Source organism: Diplotaxodon limnothrissa, linkage group LG18 (genome assembly GCF_057381915.1).
Source record: "Diplotaxodon limnothrissa isolate DT_005_m linkage group LG18, D_limnothrissa_male_GT1.1, whole genome shotgun sequence".
Lineage (NCBI taxonomy): Eukaryota > Metazoa > Chordata > Actinopteri > Cichliformes > Cichlidae > Diplotaxodon > Diplotaxodon limnothrissa.
Window position 1 is genome coordinate 41886301 of NC_140613.1, and position 20215 is coordinate 41906515.

Here is a 20215-nt window from a genome sequence, read left to right on the forward strand (position 1 = left end):
AGTCTTTATTGTATTCTGGAGGACAATTGTTAGAGCCAATGCATAGAAAAATATTTTTGGTACCATTTCAGTTATTATGTTACATGTTTGGTTTATATAAGATGTTATCAGAGAATATATGCCGCGTGTTTAATTTTTGTCTGGAAAGATAAAAATGATGGCGCATGTGTGGTAGCAGGTTAGAATGAGCCAGTACGGCAATGGAAATGTGCGCTGTAGCAGCAAAGAGCTTTTTGACTGTGACATCGTTTGTTTGTATGTACGAGTCAGAAGTAGAAGAATTATTTTTTCATCGCTTGGGACAGAAATTCGCCACTACAATGATAAACCACCGCGCACAACACTGTGTGAGAGCAGCCCTGCTCAAACAGCCAGTTCAAAGCTGCTGAATGGTGTGGATAACTGCTTACATTTAAAATGACCTTTAAAAATCATTGCAGCCCAACATCTGCGGTGAATTAAAATAGCAGCAATCGCAGGTTGTTCAGAGAAGATGCTACATTTAACAGTGCTCAGCCACCTCTCACACACGCACAGAAAATCCAGTCCTCGGGATATGAAGAGAGCCTTCAGAATAAAAGTTTTGTTTGCTAGGGACCTAGCATTTACCAGACCAGTCTTGACAGTAAGCGGTGGATCTGCGTTGTTAGCCATCCTAGAAGCCCGACACAGAGGCCACAGGTTCTGCAAATTCACTCCAAGCCAGCTGGGACAAGCAGAGCAGGGTTTTCGGGGCTGGAACGTCCCATCCAGACTGGCGACAGGTACCAGCCAGTCATCGACAGGTTCCAGTGAATGCAGAGAGATAGAGAAGCGAGGCACCGCTCCGTGTTTTTTGGATAAGGGCGTACAAGAGCACCTTAAAGAAACTTCCAGCTTCACCAGGCAGCCATTACAGCGCCCCCGGTGACGGGGCACTTACGCCGGAGAGGTAGAGCTGGGATATGGCACAGCTGAGTTGGGATCTCAAATTTTTATGTCCAGCTTGGTTCAACTTTGCCAGATCTTTGGCAGAAAGTCAAAAAGCATTCATGTGAGTGAAAACTGATGAAACCCACCTTTATATATTTTTAATTTCTTGATTTTATTAAATTTACAGAACTCAAGTAGCCTTGGGATCTGCCAACAATGATTCCTGCAACATTTTCAATCAATAACATGATAAATGATGCCAAAGTGACACAGATTGTTGACATTTACATTTCTGTAGCCTATTGTCCAGAGGTTTATCTATAAGTGAATGAGAGTTTAGTGTTGACCTCTAACCTGTGTGTCTTTGTGTCTTACCATGGTCCGCTCACTGTGGGTGTGTTCTGCTGGTGTTGGTGCCAGTTGGTCCAGTTCGTCAAACTCCTGAAGACCTGTTCTCCTCTGCAGGGCAGGACTGCCCTCTCTGCTGCGAGGATGCACCTTCACAACATGACAACATGTCTTACACACCACAGACAAAATAAGGTGCTCACATTTTGCTGCTTTACAGTTGTTACTGCCATACCGCTAGTTAATGTATTTTGTTTTACACTATGCATATTTTAAATGTCATCAGCAGAGATGGGCAGTAACGCATTACTTGTAACGCGTTACTGTAATCTGATTACTTTTTTCAGGTAACGAGTAAAGTAAGGGGTTACTATTGCAAAAACAGTAATTAGATTACCGTTACTTTCCCGTAGGAACGCTGCGTTACTGCGTCACTAAAACCATGATTTTTTGCGAGAATGTCTCATGACAGTGACGTAAGCGAGTGCGACGTTCGTGACAACAGCTGTGTGCAGATCAACAATGGATCATATATCGAGTGCAGAGAGAGTATGAGCGTGCAGCGTTTAAAGCGTGGAAGTACTGACCTTACTTTGAGTTTGATTCCATAAAAAGTGACAAAAACATTAGTGTCCGTTGTGCGTGGGAAGAAAACTTCTTTTTACAGCAAAAAAAACCCCTAAACTTCCAAGCAAGCTCCGAGTAGCTACGACGTAATGGGAAACTCACAGAGAAACTCGCGGATTCTTCCACTGACCGCGGCACACCTGCACCAGGGTAACCCTCCGCCCACCCCACTCCTGCTTTACAGGTGAAAATAGAGCAACAGGACCGCTGAGTCTTTGACTTTATTTATTTTCTGCTGTGTTTTACTTGCATCTATTTGAAAGAGTGAGTGTAAACACAAAAAAAAAATTATTTTCTGTGCTGGAATGTGCAGAAAATAGGTTTAAATGTTAAACAAATTTCTTCCAGTCAGAGAATGTTGCAGATAATTAAATTTTTGCTTGATGCATAAAGTTAAAAGATTAAAACTAATAAAACAAGTTTTAAAAAGAGACTTTTCCATTTGATTACATTTTGTATGATGGATTATGCAGAAAAAGTAGAATTGGGCTGTAGAATTGGGCACGATTTACAACCTCTTCAGGTTGTAAATCGTGTTTTTAAAAAGTAACTAAGTAACTAAGTAATTAATTACTTTTGAAAATAAGTAATCAGTAAAGTAACAGGATTACTTTTTTGGGGAAGTAATCGGTAATTAGTTACTGATTACTTTTTTCAAGTAACTTGACCAACACTGGTCATCAGGTCATTTATTTTGGAAATTCTCATGTAGGAACTATTGTACTGCATGTTGTTTCCGCTGGAGCACCTGAGTGACACGCACGCCCATGTTGAAGTATGAACATGGTAAGTTGAAGCAGGAGAGGGCAACTTAAGTCAGCGGAAGTTAAAATGTTCTTAAAAGTATCTGTAAAGTGCTCATTTCTGCCTCTAAGCATGGGTCAGCCTGCGAGGTATGTTGTATATGTTATATAGATCATTTTATGTCTGTGTTTTACTCGTCTTACTATCTCATTGAATTTTATGTTGGTTTTTTTTCAACGGTGGCCTAGTTTGTGATCAAGGTGCTATAACAATATCAATCCCAAGATTATACAATTCATATGAAAGCCACCTTCATGCCATCAGTAAAAAGAACTCTTAAAGAGTTCTTTAATGACTTTAAGAAGAGATGAAAGTGATCAGTTATGCAGCCCAAGAACTATTATCCATATGGTACCTTAGCCACAGTGGGTGAGTGCCGTCCGGGGATGGGTTTCAGAGGGAGACCGGGGGAATGTTGGGAGGTCTGGACCACAGAAGGTGGTGTGCTCTTCGTTCCGTGGGCCACAATTAGAGACGGCAAGCCCACCAACCTGGTCTCAGCCTGGCTCCCAGAGAGAGAAGGAGTGAGCTGAGGCAGCCTGACTGAGGACCGAGGTTGGGGTTTTGGGGAGTTCTGAAGACTCTGGGTCTTTGCTGGTCCGTTGCCCAGTTCAACAGCTTCTACCGGCTCTAACTGGGCTGATCTGGGTGATGGGACCAACTCTGACACACACCTGGTGAAAACAGGAGCATTTTCAAGAGCGTTTTCTTGAGCAGTTTTAACTCTGAGTGAAAATACTGAGTACCTGCGGAGAGAGCTGAGGGTGTCAGTCAGGGCTTTGACCCTCTTTAACATGGAGTCCATCTTAAGAGGCGCCTCCTTCAGGAAACGCATTGCCTCTACCTCCTGCCTCAACACCAAGCGCATCTTCATCTGCAGCTCTGGAAACTCACCTGGAAGATACCAAACAAGGAAGGGAACTTTACTCTGAGTACACTACCAAAATCTACATGACATTAGGGCTGCCACAAACGATTATTTTGATAGTCGACTAGTCACCGATTATTTTTGCGATTAGTCGATTAATCAGATCATCATCCATTGGAAGTAAAACGTACAGCTTATTGCACCAGCAGCATCTGCTCTTATATAACTATCATTAGCTTACAGCTTTAAGTGTTTAACCCTTTAGAGCCGATCGGAGCGGGCACGCTCTGTTTTGCGTAACTATTTTTAAATCCTGGTAGCACTGCAACCATGTAAGCTAGCGCAAAAAATTTTTTTGCATATGAAACCGGAGGAGTTGTACTTACATCTTATGCCATCAGCTTGTCCTAGGTCACGGTTTCCTTCCACATAAAGCTTTGCAAAAACTGCATAAAAAGCACTTGCAGCAACAAAAACATAATATTCCAGAAACACGCTTTGCCGATCCGATCAGCTGTTCATAACACTTCCTACGTTGGAATAGACGTCAGCGCGAACTTTTGCATTTCCGCCATTACCTGCCCGAAACCGGAAGTGACGTCATTTTCGCGGAAATGTAGTCTTTTTTACCATCAGGGCCTCAGGGCCTATGCTGGTCTTTTTAAAAGTTATGTTTGACTTTATGACTTTCTGTGTCGTTTCTGGGATGCTTACGACTCATATTGCACTGCTGGAAATAGTTTATTTTGATGCATATGCTGCTTTTTTGCAAATTTGCAGTATAATATTTATTTTCGTTTTTCCTGCAGTGAATAAAAATTGGTGTATTTCAAAAATAAAACTATGAAGACACTCAAAATAAATTTCCTGTGGTGGGAAACTATTTTGTGCAACTTTTTTGTATTTACAGTTTTGAGGGATAAGCCTCTTAAATTTCTCTAACTAGAAATATATGTTAAAAAAGCAAAAACGATTTTCAATTTTTTTGTAGTTTATTGCACTTTTTTGCAATTTATGTAATTACTATGCACTTAATGAATACATATTATTAAAATCTGGGCTATAATGGTTGTATTGATGTATAGCAACTTGAAATGCTCCCAAAAATGGCTCCACAGCATGTAAAAATATAATATAAGCTCTGGCGGACTTGGTTCTATGGTAGGTCTTAAAAGGTTAAGGTATGTGCTAACTAAAAATAAAGACAAGATGATAGTTTGTTTCAGTGAAGTTTAATAAACTCCTTGCTATCTAAAATATAACAGGACACCGGAGTAGATTCTCCAGCATCTCACACTTCTGATAATCAGCTGTCTGCTTGACGTTTATTCAGCTGTGTAAAAACTATAACTTTAATCTCAGCCAAACAGATTTACTCAGGAACAAATAAAATACTAAAAAAAAAAAAAAAAAAAAAGCCAAACAATAACATTTTTAAGTTATCTAAGTGACTCATATGTTTAACCTGAGTAGCGAAAGACGGCGGTGGGTTTGAAAACGATTTGCCGGGAGTCCGGTGTTCTCACGGCTCTAGTGAGCCTAGCCCCCGGCTAGCTATCGAGCTAGTGGGTAACAGATGTCTCCGAAAACGTCGGAGCGCTTTTGAAAGTATGCGGTGTCTTGATAAACTGAGCAGATATTTGAGGTTTACACAACTACATTCCCGCCTGAAAATATGTTAAACGTTTATTTTGTGACCCAGAAAGAATAATAAGAGTAATATTAAAACTAACTAGCTGCCGCCATTGTTGGAAACTGAGCTGGGCTGCGCTATGAATTCTGGGACACAGCTTCTTCTTCTTCGGGGTTTAACGGCAGCTGGCATCCTTGTACATGCAGTGCTGCCATCTTCTGTTTCAATCCGTTATTACACTCTTAAATCCTGCTATTATTCCTGCGTCTTTTGGGATCTTACAAAGCTTCAAACGATGCGTCGACTATTAAATCAGTCGTCGACGATTTTGATAGTCGACGTAATCGTGACTAGTCGACTAATCGTGGCAGCCCTACATGACATATCAGGTTAATTATTTATTTCATTATTTCAATAACTCCCAGAGGTGACTGATTGAATTTTTTGAGCTTTTAATTAATTAATTATTAAAATCACTATAATATTTATTAGAACATTACATGACCAAACCATTCATATATCAAAATACAGATCTAATGCACCTATTACATGTTGGCCAATAAAATGATTGGTTCAACCTTTCACTGAGTCACCCTAAACCAGGTGTCGGCAACCTTTAACACCCAAACACCATTTGGACCCGGTTTCCATGGAAAAGAAAATACTGGGAGCCGCAAATACTTTTTGACATCTTAAATGAAGATAACACTGCATATTGTTTTTTCATCTTTGCACTTTGTATAAAAGTGTGTTGCTTTTGAAATCCACGAGGTGCTACAGAGAAAGTTAAATTTTACTTACGTAATGAACACATTTTGAAGATAAATCAATAATAACAAAAACGAAACTTGTCGACTTGAAGGTGTTTTTCAAATGAGTTAAAAAGCTGAACTTAAATCATCCATGTAGCAAACAAAAAATTTCATGTCACAAAAAATGTCACAAAAATGTCATTTTTATATCGCCTTTGACCAGAAATTAGCAGAATTTATAAAATATAATAGAAAAAAAGGTCTATGTCACTAAACAATTAAAAATTAATGTCTGCAAAATATCAGCATAAATATTTATTTCACCTGGTTAATGTTCCTGAACATTTGCTCACAGCGTCTGCAAAGCAGGGCTGTGCGAGGTCACTTTCATCTTTATGCAGGACTGTAAGCTGTCGTCTGTGAGGTGTGAGCGGTGTTTGTGGAGAACATGTATACGTGGATCCAAAGATCGACCGGACTCCAAATGCATATTTCTTCGTGTTTATGTGTCGGGGATGGCATTCCATGTTTGTCCGGTCTTCAAAGGGTGTCAACATCACTCCATTTGTGATCCTGAACAAGAGTGGCCTTCTGATGGGCAACATCTCGACCCTCTGTCAAGCGTTTGAATTCGTACACCCACATATCTTTGTCAGCTATGTCAGCCAGCTCCAGATCAGGTTGACTTACACCTGCAAATGCAGGGAGGGAGGGATCGATGGTCAGGGGAGTGATAATGTGTTTTTTCCTCTCCGAACTCTTGGAATTGTTTCCCAAAACGATGCTTGCATCGTGGTGATTGCAGACTGCAAATATTCTGCATTTATTACCTTGTGACCTTGTTTAAACTCTCTTAAAGAGGGGAAGTGAGACAGTGTGCCTCTCTGTAAATCTCTGACTAAAACTGTCGGCTTGCGCTCAAGCCCTAACACCTCCTCCAGCATGTGCCTGCCCTGAAGAGTTGTATTCAGCTTGTTCAGGTTTGCTATCATGTCCACCGTCAAGTGCAGCCTTTCCAGCCACTCTGGCTGTTCAGAAAAGGCGAGCAGTTTGCTGCTCATGAAAGTTTTCACCTCTTCCAGACGTGCACCAAAGCGTTTCAGCACCTCTCCTCTGGACAGCCACCGGACTCTGTTATACATGAGGAGATCAGAGTACGTGCTCTGCATCTCATCCAATAACAAATGGAACTGACGGTGATTTAAACATTTTGCTATTATTTTATTGCTAATCTGAATGACAACATTCATGACCTCTGTGCATTCTGGTGGAAAGGTTTGCGTGCACAATGTCTCTTGGTGCAGGATGCAGTGAAATGTCAGCAGCTTTCTATCCAGTGACTTCTGCAGCAATGCCAAGAAGCCCCCGTGCACACCAATCAGACTTGGCGCCCCATCAGTAGCCACTGACACTAGGTGGGTTGTTTCCATTTCTTTAGCTCTTAAACAATCAAGCACAGCTTCACAGACGTCCTTCTCCAGTGTCTGGCATTTTAGTGGTATCATCTCAATCATTTCTTCCTGTGGTGGTGCGGCTTCCCATGCCTGACTATTTCCTGAGTGGTCACAAAATCTGCATGTATAGTTGAATTTGCCAATTTCATCCTTCCGCATCAGTTCCGAAACAGCTTTTTTCCTCTCTTCTCCCTCTGGATATTTATCAGCAAAGGTCGTGTGTTTAGTTTGGACATGTCTTGCGACATGTAAGCTTTTATTGTTAGCCAGTCTCTCTCCACAGATTAGGCATACTGGTAGGCCAGAATGAATCTGCCCAGGTATCATTAATTATTCTGTTTCTTCAGATATTTTTCTTTTCTTACTTTTCTCCGGCTTCCGCAAGCGTGACGCTTGTTTAAAATAAAATATAATTTAATTTTAATATTTCACGATCACAATAATCTTCCAATTTGAACTACAATTTAAAAAAGAACTAACAAAAATAAAGTACACCTCAATTAAATACTTATAACTTATTTTCCCACGCCACGCAGAGCCGCAGTATAAAGATGAAAGAGCCACATGCACTGCAGGTCGCTGACCCCTGCCCTAAACCCACTAACCTTTGAGAATGGCCAGAGTTTCCCCGACCCCCCGTAGGCTCATCGCTCCTTCCTCTACATCTCTCAGAGTTACACTCAGCTGGCTTGAACCGGTAATGGAGCTTCTTTGCAAATGGTCCACATAGTCCTCCAGTTCACTGCAAAGTAAAGAACACAGAAGACAGAAACATGGCATTAACAGTCACAGGCAGCAGAGTCAACTGTGTGACGGCCTGCTGTAGAAACAAGATGGCAGCAGAGAGCAGGTTTAAGGAGTCACAGTCACTGGTCCTGTGTGTGGCCGTAATAATCAGTGATTATTCCGTTAATTCTTTTTGTGAATAACTTGAAAACTGCTGCACCTAAAAGTCTGCTACATGAAATGTTCAAGTGACTGGAATGTTCTGACATGGTATCTTGTAGCTTGCCAGCACTTTACTAGATAGACCAGCCTGACAACATAAACACACATAAGCCATCATCAGAAGTGATGTATGTATAAAAGCTTGGGTGCTGCAAGGTTAGACTAGATTGAACTTCAATTTCATTGCACAGCTTACAAGTAATATAAAAGTACATATGCAGTTAGCCTCTAACCTCAAGGGTAGGAGCAATAAATGCATAGACACTATGCACATAAATATACATAATATAATAACCAGAGCTAAGTGAGCAACATCAAGCAGGTCTACAGAGTGACACAACACCCCCACCTGACATAATCTGACCACCTCTCACTGGTCTTCATCCCTGCCTACATCCCCTGCAGCAAACAGACCCATCCAGGCACCTGGGTCATTAAAACATGGCTAGATGGTGCTCTCCTCCAACTACAGGACTGTTTTGATATAACAGCCTGGTCCATCTTTGAACAACGGGACCTGGAGACCTTCAGTCAGTCTGTCCCTTTCTACATCAAGTGTTGTGTAGATGTGACAGTGACAGAAACCAAACGTGTTTATCTTAACCCAAAGCTTTATGGCTGTGGTTAAAGGCTGCGCAGATCCTCACAGGTGGAATGACTGTCTCACTGCGTCCCACATCAGCAGCGATGACGCGCTGTGAGAAACCCTGCTTATGCAGTTCAACAACGCGACCACGTTCACGTTGCCTTTGTCATCAGAACGTCATGACAGCGTGACTACCTGACAGAAAATGACAATGAATCCACATCTTTGCCACAGATTTGGCCTTTTAAAGGCGTGTGATCCTAACCTTTTGATCAGCTGTAAAACAGCCTGTTTCAGTTTAAGTGCTGTTTTCAATAAACTGCATGTTCAAAAATGTTTTGCTCCCATTTCTTCTTGTTGCATGTTGAAGCTCTACTTGGAAACTTGTTAAGATCCAACCATGCAAAATATGATTTTTGGCCATTTTTCAAGTGGTCTTAAACTTTTGATCGGGACTGTTTACTGAGTTTATTGTCTACTGAAGCATATTTTCAATATGGTTATATGCAATAAAATTCCAAAATAAATTAGGCAAGGAAAAAAGTATTCCTTTTGTTCTATGTTCCAGCCTCAGCTACTTTGACATAGTAACATCTCCTCTAATATTTCCACCTCTGATGAATCTCCCAAGTGTTAGCTTTATTATAGATACCAAGAGCACGAACCTCAGAAAGAACCTTGGGGCTTAAGAGAGTAGGCTGGCTTGATATGTTGGTATCTGGTTAAACGTGTGTTTGAATTCGCATAGAGAAACATAACTGTGTCCCAGTTATTCTGAAACTCCTACTCATGAACCTTCATAAATGCCAAACCATGTTAGCAGAGTACGTTGAAAAAAGAAGTTAATGTGTAGCATGTTATTATGTGAACGAATTATGATGTGTTTGGACGACCATGCCATACCAAATCAAATCACTTCCCACCCCACTCCTCTATTTTTAACAATTGCTTTTTAACATTAGGCCTACAGGTTGATATGTCACGCCATGCATGCCACCAATGATTTGACTTCAGCTGCATTTTACACTATAAAGGGTCATGATGTCAGACCATGTCTGTGAATGTTGGAAGGACTAAATCATGGTCAGTCAGTGCTTTAACTTTAAATGAAAGAGGACAGCTGAAATCTTGACATCAGCATCTATTTAGGTCAGCAACTCTTAAAGTCTGATGTAAAGACACTACACATAACTACTCGTTTATATAACAGCTGGAAGGGAACAGATCTAAACAAGGTTGGACAAGGGCTACCATGGGCTCAAGCAAAGGTAGGACTTTTGGAGTTGCAGTAAAAGCTTTCACTGGGAGTGGGGTGGCTCTGTCGGCCAACGGTGACGTTGAGTCACATCAGGGGATGATTCCTTTGGTTGCAAAAAGAAATCTATGGGAAATCGAACCTTCAGCAGCAGTTATGACCTCAACAAATATTTTGCTGATAAGTTTATGGTTTCAGTTGCTAGTTTCAAGTTTCATTGTAAAACTGCATTAGATAAATTTCAATTGAACATAATGTTAATTTTGTAAATGATTATCCCAGTTATAGTCCAGCATGATGATAAAGCAAGTCATGTATCTCAGTTTCTGCATTAGATCCACTCCTCACTTGTTTGGATTAAAACCACCAAGATATTGATGCTTAGGATTGAAAATGGCATCTGAACAAACCACAAGACTGCCAGAGCAATTTGCTTTAGAGATATGACACCAAAGTGATGTTTATCCATAATGCACAGCATAACGTTTGGAAAAAAAACCCTAATACAGCATAGCAGCACAAACACCTAACACCAACCGTCAGAACGGTGGTGGAAGGATTAAAATTCGGGCATCTTGCCGTTACCAAGTCCACTATGAACTCATCTGTTCACCTGTTCAGTATTCTAGAGTCAAATGTGAGGCCATCTATCTTACAGCTAAAGCTTGGATCAAACTTGGTCATCAACAAGACAATATGGAAATCTACAAGAGCTTATCATCTATAATAATGGCTGAAAAAGAAAAGAATCAAGGTGCTGCAGTGGTCCAAAGTGCAGACCTCAACCGGACTGAAATGCTGTGGCGGGCCATTCAAACAGCTGAGCACAGACCAAACTTAAACAATGCTGTAAAGAGAAGGGAAAATTTCTACAAGTTAATGCTGTGAAATGTGGTTCTACAAGCTACTGATTCATGGGGTGTCCTTAGTTATTAATAGCGTTACATCCCTAGGTGGATCCTATCCACTGGATACTGTGGCTCACAAATAGCTCACATAACTCACAGATGCAGGCCTTGCAGCAGTTAACTCAGAAGGTGAAGAGGAAATGATGTCTCACTATGTTAACGGGTCTTCATATAGGCTGCAAAAACTGCTTGTTTCTTTATTTTTAAAAGGCCTTCGTAAAACTAGAACATTACTATTTGCCAATGATCGAGGAAAAACTAGATCATTTTAAAAGCCCTTAGTTAAACCCAGCTGTCTTAGTTAATTTTAAGTCAGTTTCAAGCCTTCTCTTTATCTCAGAAATTCTTGAAAGAGAAAGTTGTGAAACAGCTAAGTGATCATCTGCAGAGGAACAATTTATTTGAAAAGTTAACTCAGGTTTCAGAGCTCATCACAGCACAGAAACAGCATTAGTGAAGGTTACGAATGATCTTCTTGTGGCCTCTGACAGCAGGTCTGTCATAACAGACCAGCACAGTGTGGTTCATGGCTACTCCTTCAAAAGATTAGTATTTTAAAAAAATTCTTGAATTCTTAAATTCATTTTCTTACCTAAGCTGTGTGAGTATTTTCTCCTCTTCAGCGAGGTAGAGGCTCCTCTCCTCTTCCAATTCAGCTCTCTGTCTGAATGCTGCCTCCTCAAATCGAGCCAGCCGATCACACATCAACACCACTAGCTCGTGGCCTGCCATCTGCAGTGTAGAACTCACAGTCTCTTGGTTTGATAGCTGAAAAACATCCAGCAAGTCAGAAATCAGGAAAACGTTTTGGGGTTTTCAGAGCAAATATTGGTAATATGGCCATTTCAACACAACACTTAATCTATAATAGCTTGTTTAAGGCAAATGATGAACTGAGGTGTTGCAGCAAGGCCCAGCATAAGATCATCTTCTCCTTCTGACTGCTCTCTGTAGGGATCACAACAAGTGATAATTTACCTCGATCTCACTATCCAGCCATCACAAGCATCCTCCACTGTGACACCTACCCTCTGCATGTCCTTCTTCACTATATCCATGAGGTCTTCTCCTTGTCCTCCTGCCGTTCAGCTGCATACTCAGAATTCTTTGCACAATATGTTGTTTACCCCTCCTTTGCGCATCTCTAACTTTTACTCCAACCTAAGGCGGCAGTAAATTATTGCCACCATAAAAAACACAAGTCGCAGCAGGTCTCACTACCATCCTATAAACCTTCCCTTTCAGTCTTGCTGCTTTCCTTCTGTCACAAATCATCACTGACACTCACACCACTGTGAGCGTCAGTGACACTGCACTCTTCTTCAGCTCTCTTGTGTCTGTTGCTTTGGATGATTGCCTCCAGATATTTAAACCTTGACTACCTCTACTCCTTGCATCTTCATTGTTACACCTGTCTTCCTCGTATTCACACATACATTATATTCTATCTTGCTTCTTACATTCCTGTTCTCTTCAGAGCCTACCTCCACCTCTCCAGGCTCTCTTCCACTGCTCTCTGATCTCACTACAGATCACAGTGTCGTCTGTAAACATCATAGTCCACATAGCTCCCTGGTGTAATCCCACCCACTTAACAGTTTGATACTGTTGACCATAATATTTTATTATAGCAATTAGAGGATTCTGTAGGTATTAATGTTCCACAGGGCTCCGTGCTAGGACCAATTCGGTTTACATTATACATGCTTCCCTTAGGCAGTATCATCAATCATAGCATACAGTTTCATTAATTTGCTATGCAGATGAAACCGAACTCTATCTGTCCATGAAGCCAGATAACAGACATCAATGAGTTAAACTGCAGGAATGTCTTAAAGACATAAAGACCTGGATGTCCTCCAATTTCCTGCTTGTAAATTCAGATAAAACTGAGCTTATTATACACAGCCCCAAAAATCTTACACAATGGTATCTAACCAGATGCTCATTACCTTGGCCTCCGGTAACACTGTGAGGAATCTTTGATTCCTTTTTGACCGGGACATGTCCTTCGATGTCAAATTAAACAAATATGTAGAACTGCATTTGTGCAGTATCTCATCCTGTCTCAGGCTGATGCTGAAAACGTAGTTCATGCATTTATTACTTCTAGGCTGGACGACTGTAATTCATTATTATCAGGATTTCCTAAAAACTCCCTGAAAAGCCTTCAGCTAATCCAAAATGCTGCAGCAAGAGTCCTGACAGGGACTAGAAAGAGAGAGCATAGCTCTTCCATACTGGCCTCTCTTCTTTGGCTCACAGTTAAATCCAGAATCAATCATCTTTAGGCATGAAAAGATGAAAAAAATCCTGATTGAGGTTGTCATAATTCATGCATGACAGCGTTAAATAACAATAATTACAATGACAGTACAAGAAAACAGCCTTTGAACAGGACCAAAGCAGAATGGCTTCCAGGTCCTTCTTCGGTGAAATCGGCTTCCTGTTTGACAGACACCCTCTCTACTTTTAAGGTTAGGCTTAAAATGTTTTGAGAAAGCATATCGCTGGGGTTGGATCAGGTGACCCTGAATTCTCCCTTAGAGACACTCCGATATTTCTAGGCTGCTAGGGGCTTTCCATGATGCTTTGCATCCTCTTCAGTCAGATGTGTTTTTTTTCCATCACTATGTGTTTATACTCCACTTTGCATTTAATCATTAGTTATTATTAATCTCTGGGTCTATTCCACAGCATGACTTTGTCCCATCTTCTTCCTCTAACCCCCAGGGGGTCGCAGCAGATGGCCTCCCCTCCCTGAGCGTGGTTCTGCTGAAGGTTTCTTGCTGTTAAAAGGGGGTTTTTCTTTCCTATTGTCACCAAAGCACATGCTCATGGGGGGTGGGGGGTCTGATTGTTGAGGTTTTCTCTGATTTCTCTGTATGTAAAGCACCTTAAGGCAACTATCGCTGTGATTTGGCGCTACATAAATAAAACTAAATTGAAGCAAATTGATTTGGCTTGGAGCACTTTGAGTTGTCAGTGAGACAACATAAGTAGTTAAAAAGTACACGTCAGTATTTACTACTATTATTAATAACTTTATTACTTGTGCTGCATTAACTGTAAATAGTGAGCAGAGTTGAGTACCTGTAACTGTCTGAGCTGGTTCAACTGGAGTCGCAGCTCACACACATTCCTCTTGGCTGACACTAAACGCTGTTGCACTCTGCTGTCAGAAGCAGGGGCCCGAGCAGCTGGATGGATGGAGGTAAAGCTGTCAGTCAGAGCAGCAGGATTCTGGGGCTCAGATGATACTCCTGAAGGGCAAAGAAATTGTTTTCTTTTCAGAATTTTCACACCATGAGACACACTCATAGTGGCAATATGTACATTTAAGAAACCTCTCACCAAGTCTGTTGTTTATAAGGTTGCATTCTGGACTCTCACTGAAAAACACAGACAGACAAAAGACCTAAAATGACTGTTTAACCCAGGTTTATATCGTATGCAGAAATAATCTTACTTTATGAGGCAAAGATCTGTTAGTCAAACTAATATTATATTTGATTAAATGAATTCTTGTTTTATACACATTGTTATTTTAAATACTACCAACAACAAACATAATAAATGTAAGAATAATTAATATAGTAATTGTTAATATCAGTAGATGTTACAGACCTGACAGCATCCTTGTCTCCGGGTCCTATGGACAAAGCGTGGTGCACTAGCCCTGCTAGACTGGCTATCTGCTCCTCCATGGCTTTGATTCTCTCACTGATAAATAGGAATACATACATTATATCCATCACATAACACTTATATGAACCATGAGAACAGCTTGCCACCATGTAACTGTCATAATTTCGTTTAAGCACCATTTCCCAACCATTGGTCTCATGATTCTTTATATTGGAAAGGAAATACACTCCGATATTAGTGGATAAGCAATTTTGAGAGCATCCTGGTAGTTCACCCTGAGTCTACATCATCAGGAGGAAGAAAGGTTCACATGATCAGCCCTAACCATACACTTTATCAAAAGGAACAGTTGAAGCTTAATCTTAAAAACAACTCCCCTCTCCACTTCCTCACTGGTCACTTCCCCATTGACACTTAGTTTAGCTATGAATCTGAGCTCCCTGTACTGATCATACTTGAAAAAGCCTTAAAGGACAAAATAAGGTTAATCATTTTATGCATTTTGTGACTTAAGTGGGGTCAGTTTTGGAAGAGTCCAGCTGAACCAAGCACAACATTTGTTAATGGAGTTTTACTTTTATAACACATTTCTACTCTGAGCATTCAAAGCAAATCTCAAGAGGCCTGTTTTTTTACTTTGCAGATATCATCACTGTGTGATATTTTGCAGTTACTGAGTGTCAGATTTTGAAACTTCTACCACGCAATTTCGACCTAGTAACAGAAATATCTCATAGGACAAATGCGAGATAAGTCGTTAGTTGTGTATTTAATTCAAAAAGGGCAACATGTCATGTTTTGTTCTTGGAGCAGAGTATATCTGGGCTGATTATCAGCTACTGGTATAATCTATCACTATAAGCATTCACTGAGTGTAATATAAGGACTATTTTTGTGATGCAACTGGCTAAACATGGAAAATAACCGAACCCACTGCTTAGTTATCTTTCTCATACATTATGAAAGACACAAGAAAAGTTGTTCTTTTTTGTCGTTTAAAAGAACATCTGTGATTTATGTTTCCTGTGGTTTCGTCATAGGCTGCAATGCAACAAGGCAATTACTCTGGCTATCAGCTCACCTTTGGGCATTGCTGGCATTCATATGGCCCTGAAACAGTCTCTCAGTTTGTCCCAGAGGACTGTCAGCAAAAACAGATGAGGTGGAGGATAAGGATCCACTTCCTCTGCTTCTGCTTATAATCTCTAGTGTAGCACTGTTATTGTCCTGCCCCAGGGACTGGCGAATCAGTGACTTCTTCTCAGGAGACACTAGGCCCACACCTCCGATGATTTGTCCACCATCAAACATCCTGACTTCACTGAGTCTGTGAGGGGAACTAGGCGGGATTTTGGTTCCCATTGGGGGAAGCTGACCGTCAGCATACTTCCTATTCTTCCGCCTAGAGAAAGAAAAAGCAGATGGAATAGAAAGTGAATGTATGTACAGCAGTGTAAAACCCACATACAATATGGTCCTTTGACAAATAGATGAAACATCAAGTAATCAGTTTATCAAAGTCTCTCATTTCTATCGTAGTTTTCAGTATAATAGAGATGGATATAATAGCAATCAATTAGTTATTACAAGTCATCGATTGATTTTCATGTCATTGATTGAAATAAATGTTCCCAATCTTGTAGTTGGTCACCAGGTTTGCACACATCTCAGGAGGAATTGTTGCCTACGTCTCTAACTAACTCTAAATCCTTTAGGTTTCTTGACTACTGCCAAGCAAGTTGAAGCTTCAGCTACCTTCACAGGCTTTCTACAGGATGGTCTGGAGGAAAGAGCTTACATAGAGCTCCAGACCACTGATGTTTTTTACATGACAAAAGTGATTTAGACAAAGAAACAAAAAAAAAATTACAAACAACAATATAGTATACACAACTGCACCAAATTGTGGATTATTAAACATTATGTCTCTCCCTTCTGAGTCCCTGTCAGTACATACATTAGTAATTGATGAACAAATTGATTTAGTTTGCTTTAAAGAAACCTGGTTAGAGCAGAATAATTATGTTAGTTTAAATGAATCAATAGCCTTGAATCCTTGAACCACAAGCTACAGAGGGTGTGGCAGCAATCTTCCACTCCATCTTACAAATCATCCAAAGACCCACACAGAGTTTTAATTAATTTGAAAGCTTGATGCTTACCCTACCCTCACTGGAAAACTTAAAAAAACAAAACAAAAAAACAACCCAAATCCTCTTTTGTCTGATCATTTCCTTATAATACTTAAATCTCCAATAGTGGGTTACAAAGCAGTGGAAAAGTACATTTCATCTCTTTCTCAAAGGACTGTAACTAAGTTTAAGGATATAATTTCCCCATGTGCCAACACAGTGCCGAGCAGGTACTTAAACTCTACTCCCTAATATTTTTTTTACAACTTCAATGCATATTTAATTTTCTGTAATATATTTATAATTAGAGCTATTTGCATTTATTAGAGATATTTTGTTAAATTTTGTAACTTTGTAATATATTCTTTTATTTAGTTCAGTTTAGTTCATTACTGTTCTTTTCATTTTGGAGCAATTGTCACCACATCGTTTCCTCTTCGATTATTAAGGTATTCTGATTTTGATTTTGATTCAAATGATTCCTGGAAGAAATATAATCCAGTTCAGTTCAATTTTATTTATATAGTGCCAAATCGCAACAAGGTGCTTTAAACTGATAAAGACTCCACAACAATACAGAGAAAACAAATAAAATCCCAACAATCAGATGGTCCCCTATGAACAAGCACTTTGGTGACAGTGTAGAGCAGGGGTGCTCAATACGTCAATCGCGATCGACCAGTCGATCGCAAAGGTAGTATTGGTAGATCGCATGGCATTAAAAAAATAGATGCCAGCCTATCATCCATCCCGTCACTTGATTGATACAGGGAAGCCAGTCAGATGACAGCAGATTTTTTCTGACGCTTAGGTCGCTGCGCATGCGCAAACAGCGGCGCGAAGTGTAGTAAAACTGACAAGCTAGTCAGCGAGTTAACTCCAATTTTTAGCTCTCGGTTTTTTCTCTTAAACCTGGCCGTCAGCAGCTACTGTCCGGACTATGCATCCCTGGCTGATTCAATTCAGTGCAAGTCATCAGAGTAAACTCAGGTAATGACAAAAAATTTACATAGTTAATTGTGTTGTGAAATATTGGATATTGCGGTTATGCATGTATATACATTGTAGATATAAAGAATCCTCAATATATTTATAAATAAGTATATGTTTTGGATTTTTGTAGTGGGTAGATCATTTTGACTTGGTCATTTTATAAGTAGCTCACATGCGGAAAAAGTGTGAGCACCCCTGGTGTAGAGGAACAAAAGCTCCCTTTAACAGTAAGAAACGTCCGGTTACTTACGTTCAGGGAGGGGCGGCTATATGTCACGACCGGCTGGGGATGAGGGAAGGAAGACAGGACAAAGACATGCCAGGGAAGAGACCCATGGATTAATAATAACTTAAGATTAAAAGCAGAGGAAAAAAAGCAGAAAAAAAAGAGTGAAGAAGAAACGCTCGGTGATAATGGAAAGCCTACTGCAGTGTAACTAAGGGAGTATTCACAGTAACCTGATCCAGCCCTAACTATATTTTTTTATCAAAAAGGAAAGTTTTAAGATGAATCTTAAAAGTAAATCCAAATCCAAACTGGGAGCACATGGCTCTGCCTCCCATTCTACTTTTGAATACCCGAAGAACCAGAAGTAAACCAGAAGCCTGAGAGCAAAATGCTCTAAATGGTAAATGGCCTGTATTTACTAGTCCCTAAGGACCCCAAAGCGCTTTACATACCCAGTCATCCACCCATTCACACACACATTCACACACTGGTGATGGCAGCTACATTGGAGTGAGAAGATATTAAGCGGCCTTTAAGATAAGATGGGGCATGATTATTCAAGACCTTGTATGCAATGAGAAGGATTTTAAATTCAGTTCTGGATTTAGATATATATCTGAGCAATAAAGCTTATGAGTAGGAAACACTGTTGTATCCGGCCTGCTTTATGCACAAAAATAATCACGTGAGTAAATTACTAAATTAATACAATCCATGTAGAGATTTATTTTCCTGTGCCAAGACTTGTTGATTATATGATTTTTGGCCAGGCCTGCCCTCAACAGCACACACAGGCTGTACATTCACTTTAAAATATTTGCTATATAAAAGACTTACAGGATGGCTGTCTGATCTTGAGTGATATAACATCACCAGTGTTGGGTAGGTTAATTTTTCCAAAATGTATTTTTTAACATATTCCGTTACGTTACATTACTCAATAAGAGTAACATATTCTGAATACTTTGGATTACTTAATACATTATCATGCTTTTTACAACTACATGAATGTCCTATTGCTGTGTGATTTATTACTATTACTGAAGGCTACTCTCCACACCAACACCAACTAGATGTTTAAATCTTAATATAAATGAGTAACAGTAGGTGCACATTAGGTAAGGCTGCACTTTTTGCAGTGATCTTGTATAGAAACTATTCAGCGCATATATAAAACAGGTCTGCGGCTCCGAACCGTAGTAAAGGGACCTCTGGCTAATACGTCAGGTTCATGTCGGGCTCGTAACTGAAAACTAGCTTTACTTTGTTGTCTGGGTCAACTTTGCTAGCAGAGACAGAGAGAGGCGTTGAAAGGCTGCTCCAACGGGACTTATTGTTTCAGAGGAAACACGAACACAGTGTACAGTCGAGTCTTAACAGCTTACTTACAGCTGGGCTCGTCAGGCTCTCTTTTTGGCTGCAGTGGTTATTATTATATTTACATGCTTCATACATGCTATGCCTTTATCACACTGCCTATCGTCTTCATATTAAATAATTTGTTGAATAATACTATTTAAAAATATTTCTTCACGTCATTATGCGGGCCACAATAAGGGGTGACATGTGCCGCGAGGTTAAGTCACACGCGTTAGAGCCTCTTAATGTGCGTTTTGTTTAGGTTTCCATCAGCGTGGAATTACCAGAAATAGAGAGGGCATAGCCTTATGAAACAGGAAAATACCGCCGTGTAATCCATTTATTTCAACAAAGTAACTATTCTGAATACCACCTTTTTAAATGGTAACTGTAACGGAATACAGTTACTCATATTTTGTCTTTTACATACGTAACGGTGGTACATGTATTCCGTTACTCCCCAACACTTAACATCACACTCACATAGGCCTTGCCCAGTCAGCTCCTACTTGAATTCAATTCAGTTTTGTGCCAAATCACAACAATTGCCTCAAGGCACTTTAAACGTTCTACTATTGGATTGCAAAATGACATGCTGTAACTGTCAGGCCACATACCCAAAGTGACTTTTCTATTTCTTTGGTTTAGCTAACCAAAGAAACGGTGTGGCTGTAGCTCAGGTGGTAGTGCAGGTCATCTGCTAATGGGAAGGTTGGTGGTTTGATTCCTGGCTGCTCCAGTCTACATGTCAAATATCCC

General features: G+C 40.2%; 1 protein-coding gene across 1 annotated transcript in view; it reads right to left on the reverse strand.

Annotated features, from left to right (window-relative positions):
* Positions 1-20215, reverse strand: part of LOC146614196 (uncharacterized) — a 94117-nt gene that overhangs the window by 23185 nt on the left and 50717 nt on the right. Inside the window, exons 8-16 of the mRNA XM_085377615.1 lie at positions 15825-16145; positions 14723-14818; positions 14450-14487; positions 14189-14358; positions 11688-11863; positions 8004-8140; positions 3438-3585; positions 3047-3365; positions 1288-1410 (exon numbers count right to left, since the gene is read on the reverse strand). Coding sequence (XP_085233741.1) covers positions 1288-1410; positions 3047-3365; positions 3438-3585; positions 8004-8140; positions 11688-11863; positions 14189-14358; positions 14450-14487; positions 14723-14818; positions 15825-16145 — 1528 coding nt within the window. The remainder of the gene's footprint in view (positions 1-1287; positions 1411-3046; positions 3366-3437; positions 3586-8003; positions 8141-11687; positions 11864-14188; positions 14359-14449; positions 14488-14722; positions 14819-15824; positions 16146-20215) is intronic.